Here is a 17,270-nt window from a genome sequence, read left to right on the forward strand (position 1 = left end):
GTGTGATCAGAGGTGCATTCGAGGCCTGTGTGGCTTACATGGTGAGTTTCAGGATAACCAGGGCTACACAGAGAGAACATTCCTAAAGCAATCAAACAACACACACACACACACAGGCACACACACAAGGAATTTATAGAAGGACACCAGAGAGACCACTCACTACTTGAGCTACTGTGGTGGTTTAAATAACAATGTCTCCGATGGGCTTCTATATTTGAAATTCTAGTTACTAGAGAGCGGCACTGCTTGAGAAGGATTAGGAGGTGTGTCCTCATTGAAGTGGGTGTGGCTTTGTTGGAGGAAGTCTGTCATGGGGAGTGGACTAAGAGGTTTCAAAAACTGATCCAGGATGTCTATGCGTTCTCTGTCTGTCTCAAGGGGACTTTTCAAGCTGCGTAGAGATCAAAATGTAGCTCTCAGTGACTGCTATAGGCCATGCATACCACGCTCCCTGCCATGTTGATAATGGACTAAACCCCTGAAATGGTTAAAAAAATCCCCAATTAAAAGTTTTCTTTCATAAAAGCTGACTTCGTTGGTCATGGTGTCATAACAACAGAAGTAACTAAAACAGACCACTTACTGCTCTTGAAGAGGACCAGGATTCAGCTACCAGCACCCACATAACAGATTAAAACCATCTGTAATTCTAGTTCCAGGAGATCCAGCACCCTCTTCTGGCTATTTAGACCCAGGCATGTACAGTGCGCACATGACTACATGCAGATAAAACACTCATTTACATTAATGAAAGTAAGTCTTAAAGCAAAAGTCCCTGGAAAAGAAACCTTTGGTTTATTGGGACAGTTAATGCTAAGACTGGAGAATTATCGGTTGCTATTAAGAGACTAACAGCCCTGGAGCAAATTTTCCCCAGAATTATGACCTTAGGGGCAGTATACAGACGCTGTGGGCCACCAGGGAGAAGGCCACATCTCAAGTCGGTAAACAAATGTGGTAACTGATATGAGTTTCCCCGCACATAATGGTTTAGCAGGCACAAAGGGGTCATGGAGACGAGTTGATGCTTGGCACTGTGAGTCAGAGTTAGAGAGTCCCAGAACAAAGACCAGGAGAAGTCACTGGTGAAGGTAGAGCCTCTGTTGAAGTTAACTCTAAATTTGAAGGATCATGGAAAACACGTGAGCCTTGGCAACACGTGATGCAGACTCAAGGAAAGGTCACCATGAAGGTGCAACCATAGTGACAATAGTGAATACAGTATATTGGAGAGGTCATGAGAAGAATATGACCACTAAGGATGGTGGACAGTGTGGAGTGGAGCTGACCTGAGCCTACAGAGAACATATATGTGCTGTGGATGGGAGAGCCAGAGAAGTGGGGGCTGTTCAAGTCCTTTGGTTCCCAGAAGATCTTGAGTGAGTCCAGGTGATGCGCCTCGGGCACCAGGGTTGGATTTGCACTTATAGAGGTTGTTTGTGCTTTCATCTTTCATTTAATTTTACTTGTGCCCAGAATCTTCTCTCTTAGAAATAAGAAAGTATTTAATTTGGGTTTTGATTTTTACAAAGGTCCATGGGAGATTTGGGGGTTTTAAAAGCAATCCAGGACTTTGAAGTGCCGAGAAATTTAAAGACAGTACAACATTTAAAGTTATATTTTTTATATTGTTATATGATCATGAGAATTTAGGTATAAAAAATAAACGGAAGGTTATAGTTTAATAATCAGGCATGTGTGTTAAGGTTAAATTATGCCAGTTAGTTCTTGTCAAGTTGACACGAAATAGAAGCATTTGGGAAAAGAAAAGTTCGATTGAAGAGTTACCTCTATCAAATGGTCTGGACATGTCTATGGTGTATTTTTCTTCTTAACTATTAATATGGGAGGGCCCAGACCACTGTACGCAGTGCCACCTTTGGGCTGGTAGTCTTGGGTTATATAAGAAAAAAAGCTGAGCAGTCATAGAAAGCAAGCCAGTAAGTAGGACGCCTTCATGACCTCGGTTTCAGTTCCTGCCTGTAGGGTCCTTCCTGAGCTCTTGTTCCGACTTCCTTCAGTAATGGACTCTGATGTGGAAGTCTAGTCAATATAACTCCCTTCTTGCTCTAAGTTGCTTTGGGGCAAGGTGTTTTATGAGAAGAACAGAAAACAAATTAGAATAATAAATAGCTCTGGAAGGCTAATTCAGAGTCACGAACAACACAGAGAGGAGATGGTGGACCCTGGGGCTTACTGGCCTACAAGTCTGGCTTAGCTGGCTAAGTTCCAAACCAATGTGAGTCTCTGCCTTGGAAAGACAAGGTGGATGGCTTTCAAGGAGCAACATTCTCTAAGGTTGACTTCTAGTCTCTGCATGTATGCATATTCACACACACACACATATGAACACAGTTATTATAGATAATCATACAGTTTTTAAAATGGTATCTATATATTATTTGATTCTCCAGTTACTAAATATTTACTCAGCTTCCAGTGTCCAGGACAAGAGATGCAATACTGAATGTCAAAGAGTAATTGAAATGGCCACATAGTGGTTCTGTGGAGTAAACTGAGTACATGAAAAGTGACTAATCTTTGGTAAGGGAAATGAAGACTTGCATGACATCATCAGCCGGATACATACTAGCGGGATGGCTGGCATTTCCCAAGCTAATGCCGAGGGTGAGGATCTAGTGGGGTTTGTGCATACATAACAAAAGAGGAAGAAAGACTAGGCATGGGGAAACCTTTTAAAATAGAGCAAAACAGCAAGTGACTCAGACTCTGACATCCACGATGTCTGTGCTAGAACTGGTTAAACCTACTGCTGTAGTAGCCCTTAGATTGTGTCCTACAAGCATTAACTGCCAACTGGACACAGACTAGAGTCACTTAAGAAGGGAATCTCAGTTGAGGGATTGCATAGACCAGTTTGACCTGTGGGCATGTCTGTGGGCTTCTGTGTTGACATTTAACTGATGCAGGAAGGTGCATCCCACCCCAGGAAAGGGGTCTTGTGCTATATAAAAAAGGGAGAAAAGCAAGGCCTTGTGAGCTGGCCATCAAGCAGTGTTCTTCTGTGGTTTCTCTGTCAAGTTCCAGCTTGAATTCCTGACCATTCTTCTCTCCATAGAAGACTTTAACTTGGAATGGCAATGTAAATAAACCCATTCCTCTCCTAAATTGCCTTTGGTCAGAGTGCTTTATGCCAGCATCAGAAATCAAACTAGAATAGATATCACAGCCACCAGAAACGGTCCACAGGAAAATGAGGCTGTCTCTCCTTCGGGGGGCAGGCAGTCTGCTTGCTGTCTCCCAGTTTCTCTTAAAGGGAACCCCAACAGAACTCTGAACCCTGGTGACAGAGCACTTGAAAGCTACAGGATACAGCCCGCATTATCCCTGTAACAACGCAGAGCCACAGGAAGTGGCAATTGAAAAAGATGCCTTCAACGTTTAAAATCTCTCTCTAGTCACAGAATAGAAACAGGATTGGAGGCAGGAGCAAAGGAGGGACGTGTGAGATCCTCTCCGATCCAGCTATAAGCACCAAAAGATCTCGCCCTGCACTAGGGAAAAAGAGCGAGAGAGTGACAGAATTATACAGAGGGCCTAAGATAGACCTGGCAAGACTCAGGGACCAAGCAGTATAAGACATCGGCAAATGGGAGCAGATCAGGACATCAGCCATGTCTCAAGACTGCACACTAGGAGAGTAGTGTTTTCTTCACGAAAATGACACAAGAAGAGCTTTCCAAGTGGGACAAATATTTACACGACACCGAATTGGAAGCACATTGGAGAAACCTCCCTGCTAGGCTTTCATGACACATGAGTGTCTATGTGGAAATGCTGGACAAAACCTGGAGAGATCTGGTTGAGTCTCTGCTGCCATGTCAGCAGGCCGCTTGCGTCTGCTCTTCCTAGCAGTTAGAACTGTCTGTCACATTAGATTTGGGAGACATCATCCCAACTTGTAGGTGGGAAATAGCTCGTGGCCTGAAGACGGACTCGCAGGAGTAGAGAGCCCAGGTGGACACAGTTCCCAATAACTTCTGTGTGGGAATAAATGCAGCTCACGAGAGAATCCTGCATCTGCTACCAGAGAGGGCTAAGAAAATGGGAACAGGGGAGCACCAAGGGAGAGATGGCAAGGAGGACCGAGAAGATGATCGACTCCATCCCCAGCACCGTGAAGGAGGGACTCTCTCAAAGTCACGGATCGGCTTTGAGAACTGTGGGTCTCCAAAATGTTGCAAATGCAACCACTTCTCAAATAGAGGCAGAATTGAGTGATTTTCACATGCAAAAATAAAGGGTAACTCTGAATAACTATAGGAACCCTTTTTAGTTCTTCAAAATTTTCCTGGATAAAGTGCAACTTAAAATAATAGAAACTTCTGTCTCTATTTTTCTTAGATAATTTAGGCTATTTTAGTAGGATTTTGATACTGTATACTATCTACTAAAGACAGAGCCCAAAATAAGAAAAAAAAGAGTAAAACTAAAGAATTGAATAGCTTCAAGTAGAGGTGAGATAAAGCTATGCACTATAGATAGTGATTACATGAGAGAAATCAAATTGACTAGTAAGATGTTCATATGAAAATTATGGGATAAGGTTGGGCATCACTAAGCATGCTTGGGATCTCAGAGTTGGAAGGAGGTGACAGGCAGATTCTAGGAGCTTCTTAGTTAGCCAGTCTAGCTGAATTTGAAAGTTTCATCATCAATGAGAGATGCTGTCTCTAGGAAACAAGGTGGAAGGCAAGAGTGAAAAAAGATTTTTAGCTTCATGGGTTCGCTTACTTATACACTCACATGCAAACATACACATACATGGCCCACAAATTATACAAGGCAATGTTACTACATAGATCTCTCTCTCATACACACACACACACACACACACACACACACACACACACACACACACGTACGTGAGGCAATGCATTTTCCTTCCCTCCAGCTGGACAATACATCAAAATGAAAACAAACCAAGAGGAAGAAGGTGATTCTGACTCCTCCTGTCCTGAAGTAGGACAAAATGGTGGTGAATTCTATGTTCAAGAAAAGGCATTGGACATCCAGCGCCAAAGAGACCTGACCTATTTGTCAAAATCCCAAAGGCCTGTTCTCTATAAGCGATTTCATCCCCTGAATTTCACGAAGGCCCTCAACCATCACCTTCCCAGCTGCTTAAGGTTGCCCACAAGCCCAGGCCAGAGACAAAATGGCAGCTCTAACAGAGGCTGTGGATTCTCGCTGAGAAGAAAGCTTCTGTCAAAGGGGATGCCCCTGCAGAGACCACCTGTTCTTCGACCAGAGGTCAGTATTGGCATGACTTTGTGGAGAACAAACAAGTCCAGCTGGCCCTGGTTACACATTATGCGAACCCCGTAAAGCTGGTGGTTTTCCTGCCTGCTGTGTTGCAAGAAAAAGGGTCTCCTACTGCATCTTCACAGAGAGGTTGGGGCAGCTGGTCCACAGGAAGACAGGCAGCATCGCTGCCCCTCACAGGGGAACTCAGAAGACAAGAGTGCTGTGGTCAAACCAGTGCGAGCAATCAGGACCAATAACAAGGACATCCACAACAATCTGGGGAGGTGCTTTCCTGGGTCCAAAATCAGTGGGTGACATTGTCAACCTTGAAAAGGCAAAGGCCAAAAACTTACAGCCAAACTAGGTGGCATGTTACATGCATACTGCTGAGTTTCCTATATAAAAACGTCACAAAAATTTTCTTCAATAAAAATCTACCACCCAGAATTCTGTGTTAAGTATATAAAAACACAGTAATGAGCTAAAAACATTCTACATTTAAGTATGTGGGCATATGTATGTATGCATGTGTGTGTGTGTCAGTATATATGAACCCAAGATAATTATATGTATATGTGGAGTACCTTCGTGCTTATATGTCCTTAGCTGTATATGCTGGATGTAGTGCTTATTCCAGAAGACCAAAGCCCCTCGCTCCAATCTGCCTATGCACCTGAGTTCGCACACTACTTCGTCTATAGCAATTGCTCCGCTAGGAGCTGTTATCTGAATGAATAAAAGGATATTGGAAGCTTAACAGTCATTGTCCCCTTGGCTCCATAACATACCACGGAATGAACCCTGAGTAAGCTTGATCCCAATTAAGAACGTTTTGGAAGGACTTAGCCAACAATAAGAGGAAATCAGAACAAATAACCAACCTTGGTGCGATGAAGGTATAGCCAGATTCTTCAAAATTGTCTGGCTTCAGGGTTTCTGAATCTGAAGATTTAATGCCATAAGATTAGGTAAACAATACGGAGCACATGCTTTCAGGGTCTGAGACAACATGAAGGCATTGTAAAAAGTACCTAGTCAGATAAGTTTCAACAGACTATTTATATCTTAAACTTGAAACAAATTAATTGTGAAGATTCTCAGTGTTTCCCAGTGTAATAAGATTATAACGAGGGTGAGTTTCACTAGACAGTTACAGCAGTAATTACCTAGGAAATGCTATTTATACTCTTCATATAATATACTTAAATATCTTAAGATAGTATATTTTATAACAAGTGTCTCATTTAAAATATCAGTGAAGAAGTTTATTAACAGGATAAAAATGCTTTGAATGAACTCATTCATGCATTTGGTGAGGTAATAAGAATCTTATATTAGGTACGAATTAGCAGGTGGAAAGATGTAAATGGAAACACGATATTGAGTCTAAAAAAAAATTAAAACCAACTTAAGTGTGAGAGGTTGCATGAGCACACACAGGTACACCCGCCCTGTCTTGCTGCCAACTTTCGGGTAGTCATGGAGCAAAGTCTAGCGAACGGGAAGCACAGAGGATAAGATCCAGCAGGAATGAAAACAGTAGTGAAAATGTTGTGTACTAAACAGAAAGAAATTGAGCAACGAGAAAATACTTGCCCTTCATTTTTCCCTTTTTTGCTGTAAATCCATCAGAAAGAGAAAGCAGGGAAACAAAAAAAAGAGGGTAAAGTAAAAGGGTCACAAGCAATATTTTATTCAATGGCTGTGAATAAAAATATTGTGCATAGATCAAAGGTCCATTTGTGTACAGTTGTAGTTTGGAAAAGACACATATTTTTGAAGGCTGGAAGCTCTGTTCTGTCAACTTTCCTCTTTCCCCCTCTTTGTCCTGTGATTATTTCAAGGGTCTGTTTTTGCCAAGTGGTTGATGCAGATGCAGGCCCAATGATGCCAGCTCTGGACAGAAGCACTTAAGTGAGCAAGGACTCACTAGCTCTCCCCTCTTTATCACATAGAAAGCTAGCTCATGCAAGACTGCCGGTTGTTAAAAGACCATCATATCTATTGTGACAGTGCAACCAGATCCTTTAATCTTCCACCATACAGAAGTGCCGACCACTGCCAACAGCCAAAGGACAGGCATGGAAAAGATGGAATCTAATAAAAGATATATGGATATGTATTTTTTTTTTCTTGAAGCCTAACCGAAAAAAAAATTTAGATCGCTAGTTAACTACGGAGTGGCGAACCAAGGATATGATGGTCATTTTGCTTAACTAAATCTAGCCATCAAAAACAAAATAAAACTGAAAAAATGACTTGAAATGGTTACCGGCGCTATTGACTCCACATCCCAAAGGACGCTTAAAAGTGAATTTATCTGAGTTACTGAGACATTAATTTGGATTATAAACAGCAAGCTAACTGCCAAGCACAACATTATTCTGGCCAAAGGCAAAAAAGAAAAAAAGAAAGAAAGAAAGAAAAGGAGAGATAAGCAAAGGAAAAGCATCGCCAGCACTGTGCCATGAGTGGAGACCATGCTGGCATGAGCGTGTGAGACGGTGCACACCAGCTCACAGACCCTTGAAACGACAGGCACAGGGGACACAGCATCGCAATGATTCTCAGCACATAGCAAGGCAGGGGCGGGCGGCGGGACCGCCAGCGCGACAGGAGTGCCTGCTCATATTCTATCCACGTAGAATATTTCTTGTTCCTTGCATGTTTGGGATGGGTTAGAATCATTGCTGGAGACGGGCTAATAATACCCACTAAGATGTCTAAGCCTCGGGCGTCCCCAAATCTAGGCGCACGCATCTGACATGAGGAGACAGCGAGTGGACCCTGCGGTCGCCCCCACGGTACTTACATCTGGCCTGAGTTATTGTCTCGGCTAGCTTGGCTTTGATATAGTAAAAACTGTAGGATGGCAACACCAAGGCCAAACTGCAATAGAAACAAGAGAAGCGTAAGCACCAACAAACAAAAATGAAACGTAACTTAAAAAAATAACACAACAAAAAACAAACAAACAAACAAAAAAAATCAAGTCCGAAGATCTTCCTCATGCCAAAGCAGAGGACATGTTTCTTTGACAAGAAAATGTGTTCAGCAAATAGAATCCTTCATCTTCTGCTTCTTACACAGTGTCACCAGGTTCTCTACAGGGCAGGGAATTAAGAAGCAAGGACAAGACGAGCTGCCTAATAGAGTCACAAAATAGCTGAGGAGGAATGCACTCCAGATTGAAAATAAAAGAAGGAAAATAGGGTTTAAATTTAAACAAAGTAAATATCATACCAGTCGGACACACCCTCTTTATTATACATAATGCTCAATGCTTTAAACCAAACCGAATCAAGGATTAAAACCGAAAGAATAACCATTGCTACCACTGCACAACGCACAAGGATGTCAGAAACAAATCCTCCTGTCTGTAAGCTGTGGTCCTACGGCAAGAACCCCGGTGTCTGCATGTGGACAACTCCAGCCCATTAGAGACATGGTTTGATTCATTCGGACCCATTTACTGTGACATGTCACATGGTTGAGGACACTGCTGTTAAAGAGGAAGGGCCTCTTGAGTTTAGTAGTTTTTCAAAGTCTTGAGGCTCACGTAGTCTCACGGTAGATTTCCCAACCAAAGGACAGTTCCACTGTAACCTTAGGCCAACTTCAGAATGTTTTCATCACCAAGAGTGTTAGGTAAGCCTGTCACCCACCTTGTGTGAATGATGGCTCACAAGAAGCTGTCGGAGAGGCAACCTTACATTTTTAGAGGTTTCTAATTCACAGCCCGCCTGATGAACATATTAGAGCTTTTCATTCAGATTAGGCAGTAGTCAGAAGTAAACTTCTTTTCTTCCTTCAGCTAATACACACATGTTAGACATAAATGATTGCTAATCCACCTTTGCCAAAGCCAATGACCTTTGCTATGCCTTGAATGTAGAGGGAAGCCAGTGAGTCCTGGGTGCAAGAAATGGGTGTGTTTCTAAGATGGTCTATGAAACCCTACACAAAGTGTAATTCTTGGTTAACATGCTTTTCATGGTAGCCCAAATACCAGTAAAACACCAGAAAGTGTGTTCCTTTCTGGGAATTTGAATGTTGTTAAGCATCTGTAGATGCTTTAAGTCATCCTAACCTCTCCTCCCCCCATATCTGAGCTAGATATCCAAATTATTATCCCATTGTATGTTATTGATAGACAATATATAATGAAACAAAATAAAAATTTCATTTCTTATGAACGTAAATGTTAAAATTCCCCTGTACAACGGTTCAAATGTGAGGGTTTACTTTCTAAAATTTAATTTTGCAATAAAGATGGCAAAAATAGTGAGTGCTTATCACCCTCATTTGCCAAACTTCCACCACTGCTAAGTAAAATCACAGACTTTGCTTATGGGAAAAGGTCAGGGAAATAAAGTAGTATGTTGAGTTAACGACCATTTCTACATTCATTTTATAGGCAACTTCAGAGGAGGCAGGGCTTCAAATTAAAATAAGCAACACAATCATTCTGAAAGCACGGCGATCTTTCATGATCCACTCGCCATTAAAAAAAAGGGCAGGATTACTGAGTATTTGAAAATGGCCTCCTACAAGTTTCTCTCAAGGGGAATTAGGACGTTTTTATTGCTCCATCAACATTTATCATCATCAGAACCTTCTAATTAAAACCGATGATAACCAGTGATATCATACAACTACTAGAGTATTTCTCTGTCAGCTTGAGTTACATGTTATGCATCACTAAAAGTGCTGCAGCAACCCACGGGATTCCCAAGGACAGCTCTGAAACTGGCACGCTAAATATACGATGTGCTGGCCTTCAAAACCATGACATTGTCACTCAAGTCACAAATCACCCTGTAGGAAAATAGTTCTGTTTCCAAGTCAATCCAACAGTTGTTTCTTCCACATACCGCAGAAAAGATCTTACCAGCATTCCAAAGCAATGATGCTTTCCTAAGCAAGGACTGCTGGATCTCATAATATGAACCCAATACAACAAGGCTTCTTGATTTCCTCACAGAGATTAGAGTTCAATAAAGCAAGTGACACTAGGTAGGTGATAGAGCCCAGGTAATAGTTTTGATATTCACATAAACCTAATAAACTGAATTAAATGGGCTACTAACACAGCTTTCAACTCAAATCCTTTATCCCCATCAGAGTCGATAACTTTAGGAAATAGTACATTCCAGTAAAAGATGTCATTACTTACATTTTAAAATGTGTTACCTAAGCTGGATGGAGGTTTAAGAAAACAGAAACCACCTGTGTCTGAAATTGGTATTTCACTCATTTAATCGAATCCTGCATTTTTAGGCAGAATAGGATACCTGTTAGTTATTTGTGAACTCCTTTGCCCAGACGTTAGGACATGCGTGTAATTGAGGCCCAAGGCAGAGAGGTGGGAATGGGCTGTTTGGAAAGCAAATAAGCAATGTAAAACAGCCATGGTTTCTTCAGAGCACAGGGTGGTAACAGAGGCAGTACAATGGCAGGAGATAGGCTGTGGTAGGAATGGGTGACATCACTACCACCCACAACAGTTCTAACGTTGTGAGCTAAGGGTGATACTGAGCTCCAGGAGGGACATTACTCACACTGTGCAAAGCTCCTGGGGAGGAAAGAGTCTGAGTGAAGAGGCCATTTGTGAGACAATCCCAGACTCATATCTGCTTGTGAACACTGCAAGCTACAGCAATGATTGCCCTAGCAAGATAGGCTCATTTGTGTGCTGGTGGCATAAACAACCCAGAACTACTTTCTGATTGGGTATAAGGCTAATGCCACAAGATGAAATTCATATCTAGCACCACTGGGGCCAAGGACCTATGAATAAACAGATCAGAGGCCCAGGGGAGAGCCAACTACTATTGTTCTGTTAACTTAAAATATTAAAGCAGCTACTGTGATTTGCCATTATACTTGTAGATTAACGCATCTCTCAACCCTAACCAGAGAAGCCTCTATTTCTTTAGATAGTAATTAACACAGAGACCCACAACTGGCTGAGATGGAGAAAATTAAACACCAGAATGCTCATCTGTAAATGGGACATCTATATTACATTTTTTTAATGTAACATTTTTATTTGAATAACATATATTTTACTTAGTTTACATACCAACCAGTTTCCCCTTCCTGCTCTTTTCCCATTCCCTCCGATTTCCTGTCTACCCCTCCCCTCTCACTTCCCGTTCACTCCTGACACAGAACTGCCTGCTTGGATTAAAGGCGTGCACCACCACTACCTAGCAATACTTAGTTTTACAATGATGCCATGTTTAAGAGACAGAGTTTCCTAGTGTTCTGTATCTTCATGAACTATATTATAGGGTTATTCAAAAACTGAAAGATGGTAATAATCGAAATAAATGAGGAAAGTCATTACTTGAAATTGTTTATGAGCATTATACAAATGTAAAGAGAGGCCTGGAATAAAGCTAGATACTACAATCTACTCAGTATATAGAAATGAGTAAAATAATAAGAATTGTAATTCTGGTATTTTTTCAGTGTCCTAAAATATAAGTAAGATAGATAGAGAAGGACTTGGATGCAATATCTCAAGACATTAGCATTGTGTTCCCTTCTTCTACATTCTGTTTGTCCTCCCCAGAACAAAAGGAGACAGGTTCCAATGAAAGCAACAACCTTGTTGCTTTGAGATTCAACATTGTAGCTCTGCCATTCAAGGCTCCCCTAAGAGATTATGTGAGTGATGTTTATGAACTGAAGCGTTGCAAGAAAAGACAACAACAACAGCAATAATGAAAAGGTATAGCTGGGCATGATTCTGCCAGAGCAAATTAATTGGGATTCCTATCGACTGGTGATAAACGCATAGCCAAAGGCCACATGAGAAAATTATGACCGAGAATGTGGGGCATGACTTTCTGAATTTGACACGACGAAACAGATTCCAAGTCTGTCCAAGTTAAAAGCTATTTCTTCACTTTGAGACTCCTCAACTTTATATCCATTTCGAAAGTACCTACAATGTGCTTCTGTGTTATGAGCTTGGGATTCAGAGATAAATGAAGCATCACTTCTCTGCCCTCTTAGAACTTAAGGACATGGTCACCAATAGAGTTAAATATCTTTCTATAAGCCTCATGTATATATAGGTTTGTGTGTAAACCCACATGGAGTTTTTGTTGAGCTACTAGGTGGTAACACTGGATTTAAAATAGATAAAAAAGTGTTCTCTGCAGAGTAGGGAAAGGCATAAAGTAGATGCAGAATAAACAGGAGACTCGGTCTTGGGAAGTAATCTTAATTTAAAGTGGCCAGAGCAAAGGCCACGAAGCAGAGTGCTGGTAGTGTCTTTGAGGAGAAGTAAGGCTTAACCAGAGGGTGTTCAAGTACGTATTTGAGCAGCAGATTCAGAAGGCTTGTGTTGAGGAGAACAGAAGGGCTAGAGGACTGACTCCATGATAGATTGGGACTGTTTTAGTGAATGAGATTCCAAATTATTAGGAGATTTGAGTAGACTTGTGATGAATTATTGAACTCAAATATGATCCTTTTTTGTATTGAGGTTAAAGCTAAAGAGAAAAGAATAGAATTACACATTTGAGCCATTGTGTACTTTGGTGAGAGTTTTCTCTGACCACAGAATGGAACAAAATAAAATCACACCCGAGAGAAAATACACAGGGAACTTATCGGCTTGAGAAGAAAAAAGAAGCCATGAGAAGACGTATATAAGTATCCTCTATTTTTTATACTGCTGAGCTCTCCGGGCCCTCATAAAGGCTGCCTGAGGTCAGCTAACATGCTGAGCTATCGATACTTTGCTGCGGTCGTGTCTACTGAAGTGTAGTGTTGGAAATGACTTGGAGAATATAAAGCTTTGGCTGGCGATTGTACAAGTGGCAAAAGATGACCTTGAAGTTGGTGACTGAGTGGGAAGTGATGAGCTGACTAGAGAAGGGGGGATAGAGAAAAGGAGACTCATCTTTCTCAGTGCTATGTAAGTGTGGGCTATAGACCTGGGCTGTTGCATATATATATATGGGTGGAAACTGAGGCTAAGTTTTTTAGCAAATGACTTGACAGACTAACTCTAAGTCCGTAGAATATAATGATATGTATATATAATGATATATATATAACAACTGACCTGTTGTTTTTAGTTGTATTCTAAGATTTATTTTAGCAAATGCATCCTCTTTGACTTTACCCATATAGATCTATCTTAAATAATGAACACAGAATGTGGATCTCTGTGAAAGTAAGTTTGTCTTGGAAGAATGAGGAGAGGCTACTAAAGTGAAGGAAGGGTAGGTGTGGGTTGATGAAATTCAAAAGGTGGAATTTCCAGGAAGAAGAGGTAATGAGTGGCAAGAAGAAACATTTTACTGTTCCAAGGGTGTGGGACACAGGAACAAGGAGAAAGCAGGAAGCTCTGAGAAGATTTAAGGCAAAAGAACAGAATGCCTGGGTGTGGTGGTGCATGCAGTTACTCACAGCTTTCAGGAGGCAGAGGCAGAGGCAGGCAGATCTCAGGTCACGTTGATCTACAAAGTGAGTTCCAGGATAGCCAGAGCTACACAGAGAAACCCTGTCTTGACAAAGGAGAGAGAGAGAGAGAGAGAGAGAGAGAGAGAGAGAGAGAGAGAGAGAGAGAGAATGAAGAATGAATAGTGGTCACTGAGTTTTAAGAAAGAAGGGATCATCCAATGGATTATTGAGTATTGGGTTTTTTAGGTTCCAATATATAGAAGAAAGGAGGGATCCATACATCATTGAACTGTTCAGTAGGGCTAAGATTATTTTATATCACATATAACACACTATTATTTTATTTTTAAGCTAAGCCCCAAAATTAATGAAAATAACTAGATTAAATAGAAATAAAAGAGAAAGTCAATAGAAGACATAACTATAAATTATTATGGTTATTACATCAATCTTTACTACTTATTGTCACGAAGGAACGTTATCATTTCTAAATATTATATTAGCTACTTTCCACCATTCGTATTCTGAAAACCAGGCTCTAAATCATTTTTATGTTGGGGGCAGTAATTTGTAATTACAATTAGGATTGCATACTAGTCTATTGAAAACTGGCTACCAAATACTAGAAAATGAACGGTCCTTTATACAAGACAGCTGTACATGCAGTTCAGTACCTGTAATCCGTGCCATTGACAGGTGTCCACGTGTAGGTTCTGTTTCCTTTGTCAATGTATCTCTAGAAAGAAAGTGACACATGGTCATTACAACCCCATTCATATCTATGAATTTATAGGAAGGGTAAAACTATAATGTCCACCTGAAAATTCTGTGGTCATTCAGCATCCGTTTTCCCTAAGTAAATGACATGCTTCTATAATACATCTTTAATATTTTGATGTGGGTGCTTGTCAAATAAAAGTTTGGAACAGAACTAAATACTCAAATGAGTTATAGATTTATAATCATAGAACCTTAGTGTTTGATAATAGAGCACTTTCTTCAAAACTCTGAAAGATTTAATTAACACCAAATTTAATGATGAAATGGAACTATGGAATATTAGACAAGGCTCAAGTATCAATCATAGCAGAACATGTGTAAAAAGGACAGCTGGTATGAGGAAGGAAAATACATTGGCATTTCTACATCTGTAAGTATAACTACCATCTTGCCAATCCTATTTATGGAGCTATCATGTTATTATAACTGTCATAATTACTCCATCAGTGAAGGTTAGAAAAACACCTATTTTCACTAGGCAAAGTGCGGAGTCAAATAAACAGCTCATGGATGTACAGATCTCCTGTATCAAGAACTACAGTAAACACAGCTCATTCTTTCCTCTACCAAGTCTATTATTCGCATACATGTAGTTTTAGTTTACTTACTCTGAACATTTGCCTTATTAAAGAACAACTGTATTTCCGATGGAGAGGACTATGAAAAAATCTCTACAAACCAATGTGGAGAAAGTCTTGTGAAAAGTACTCAGTAAATCCCGTGTGAAGAGATGCTCTGTGGGAAATGTGCACACACTTGAAAATAAGATGACCTGTCACCAGTGCTGAGACGTGTTAATAGTCAACTCTCCTATCTCACAGGTGTGAAATGGAGCAGAGCGAAGTTCAATGATTTCTTACAAGAAATAATGGGGTTTCCCATCCTCTGACTTCTATCTGTGGAGCTATACTTGGAGAGAAATTAAACTAAAACATTTTAATATAGAAGCTGTTATCATGACTTCGTTACTCCTGCCAAAGTTCACATAAAGTAAACACAGATCTAATGCTCTCGATGATATCATCTGAAAATCAGTTTTTGTTTGACCTTATTGTATTATATTATATTCAATTATTTTATTATTATTCCTCATAAACATGTTTATCTTTTAATGGAAGAAAGAAAAGTGGTAGATCTGGATGGGATGGGAGGTGGTGGGGTTCTGGGAGGAGCAGAGGAAGGGGAACCATAGACAGGATATACTACGTAAGAAAAAAAATATTTTCAATAAAAGGAAAATAAAATAATGAAAAAATCAGAATAATGCATATATTATAATTGTTTAGATAATTTTATAAACCTGACAATATCAAAAAGTTATGTTCATTCAAAGTGAATAATAAGGTTTCTTGAAGGGTAAACATAAATGGGAAGAGAGTAACATGGTTGGAGTAGATGACTGGCCAATGTGCCTGTCGACAAAAGTACACTTCAGAGAAAAAACTAACATTTCTAAGACAGACAATACGTCTGCCTTCAAGGGTGAATACTGCTCAGAGATTGAACGGACAGCAAATTGAGAGGGAAATTAGCAACACGAAAAGGAGTTTTGAGCTGCATAAAGAATGCGGAGGTCAGAGCCCTTGGAACAACTCGCAGGAGTTGGCAGAACTGTGACTACTTTATGTCCTGGCTGTAGGGAGCGAGGGGTCAAGGCCACGGCTACAGTGAAGCACTGGTGTCGATAGTTCACTAAAAATGAAAATTTAATACCTCCTTCTTCTGTTCTGGTAATAGCCCCTCATGATTATATCAAAATAAGAAATGATGTGTGCTATAAAAGTATTTAAATTGTCTGTCCCTTCTAGGGGAAGAGCTGCCAAGCAGTTAGGGAGAAAACACGCTCCTAAAACATACAGGATTCTGAGTAAGCACACAAGTCGCACGTGAAAGCTGCAATCAAAGTCACAGGCAGGAAACGTCCTAATCCTAGGTAATTCCGAATATTCAAATATGCGAATGTCTGCTTTATTCCACAAGTGACTGACAGCTGGTAGAGAAGAGTTTCCCCACATACAAAAGCCACTTCCCCGCAGACCTGAAGCTATAGCGATTATATATATGATCTATATATATATTAATATATGATATATATTAATCACCAGTGAATAATGATGATACTCTGTTACCGCATGACTTGTTTTCAGACTGAGAGGTAGGAAAATCATAAAGGGTACAGAGCAGTGGTTCTCACTCTGTGGGCCTTGACCCCTCACAGGGTCACATATCAGATAATCTACATTTCAAATATTTATATTACAGATCATAATTAAGTGTAGCAAAATTGCAGTTATGAAATAGCAATAAAATAATCTTATGGTTGGGAGTCACCACAACATGAGAAACTGTATCAAAGAGTTACAGCATTAGGAAGGTTGAGAATCATGGGTAGAGAGGGTTTAAACAGTGAAACTAGATAAAACACACAGAACACAATCTCTACAACATCTATGTACACAAATAATACAATGTGGTATCTAATATTACCGTAATTTAAATATTACCACATCCCTGGTCCAAAGAGATCTACCTCTTAAATTAAATCATTCAGACACAAAGGATAATTTTGAGAATACAGTTTTTACAAGTTTTGGTTGATTTATTTATTTACTTGTTTATTTATTTATTTGTGCATGTGTGTGTCTCTGTGTGAGTGTATGTGCACACGAGTGTGCAGGTGCCTGCAGAGTTCAGAAGAGGGCACCAGAGGTGATCTAACTGGAGGGACAGGCACCGCAGAGCCTGCCCACAAGGTGGCTGGGATCTGAACTCCATATCTCAGAATGAAGCAG

At 40.4% G+C, this 17,270-nt stretch overlaps 1 protein-coding gene across 7 annotated transcripts in view; it reads right to left on the reverse strand.

Annotated features, from left to right (window-relative positions):
* The window catches only part of Cacna2d1 (calcium voltage-gated channel auxiliary subunit alpha2delta 1), a 431,327-nt gene that overhangs the window by 34,198 nt on the left and 379,859 nt on the right, over positions 1 to 17,270 (reverse strand). For 4 of the 7 annotated variants that reach the window (XM_085684078.2, XM_085684077.2, XM_085684081.2 and 1 more), the window contains 4 exons: positions 14,373 to 14,434; positions 8,084 to 8,160; positions 6,868 to 6,888; positions 6,153 to 6,213 (listed from right to left, as the gene is read on the reverse strand). In XM_085684078.2, coding sequence (XP_085540204.2) covers positions 6,153 to 6,213; positions 6,868 to 6,888; positions 8,084 to 8,160; positions 14,373 to 14,434 — 221 coding nt within the window. The remainder of the gene's footprint in view (positions 1 to 6,152; positions 6,214 to 6,867; positions 6,889 to 8,083; positions 8,161 to 14,372; positions 14,435 to 17,270) is intronic. The other 3 variants (XM_085684079.2, XM_085684083.2, XM_085684082.2) reach the window with 1 other exon arrangement.

This window comes from Myodes glareolus, chromosome 27 (assembly GCF_982192425.1).
Source record: "Myodes glareolus chromosome 27, mMyoGla1.1, whole genome shotgun sequence".
Classification (NCBI taxonomy): Eukaryota; Metazoa; Chordata; class Mammalia; order Rodentia; family Cricetidae; genus Myodes; species Myodes glareolus.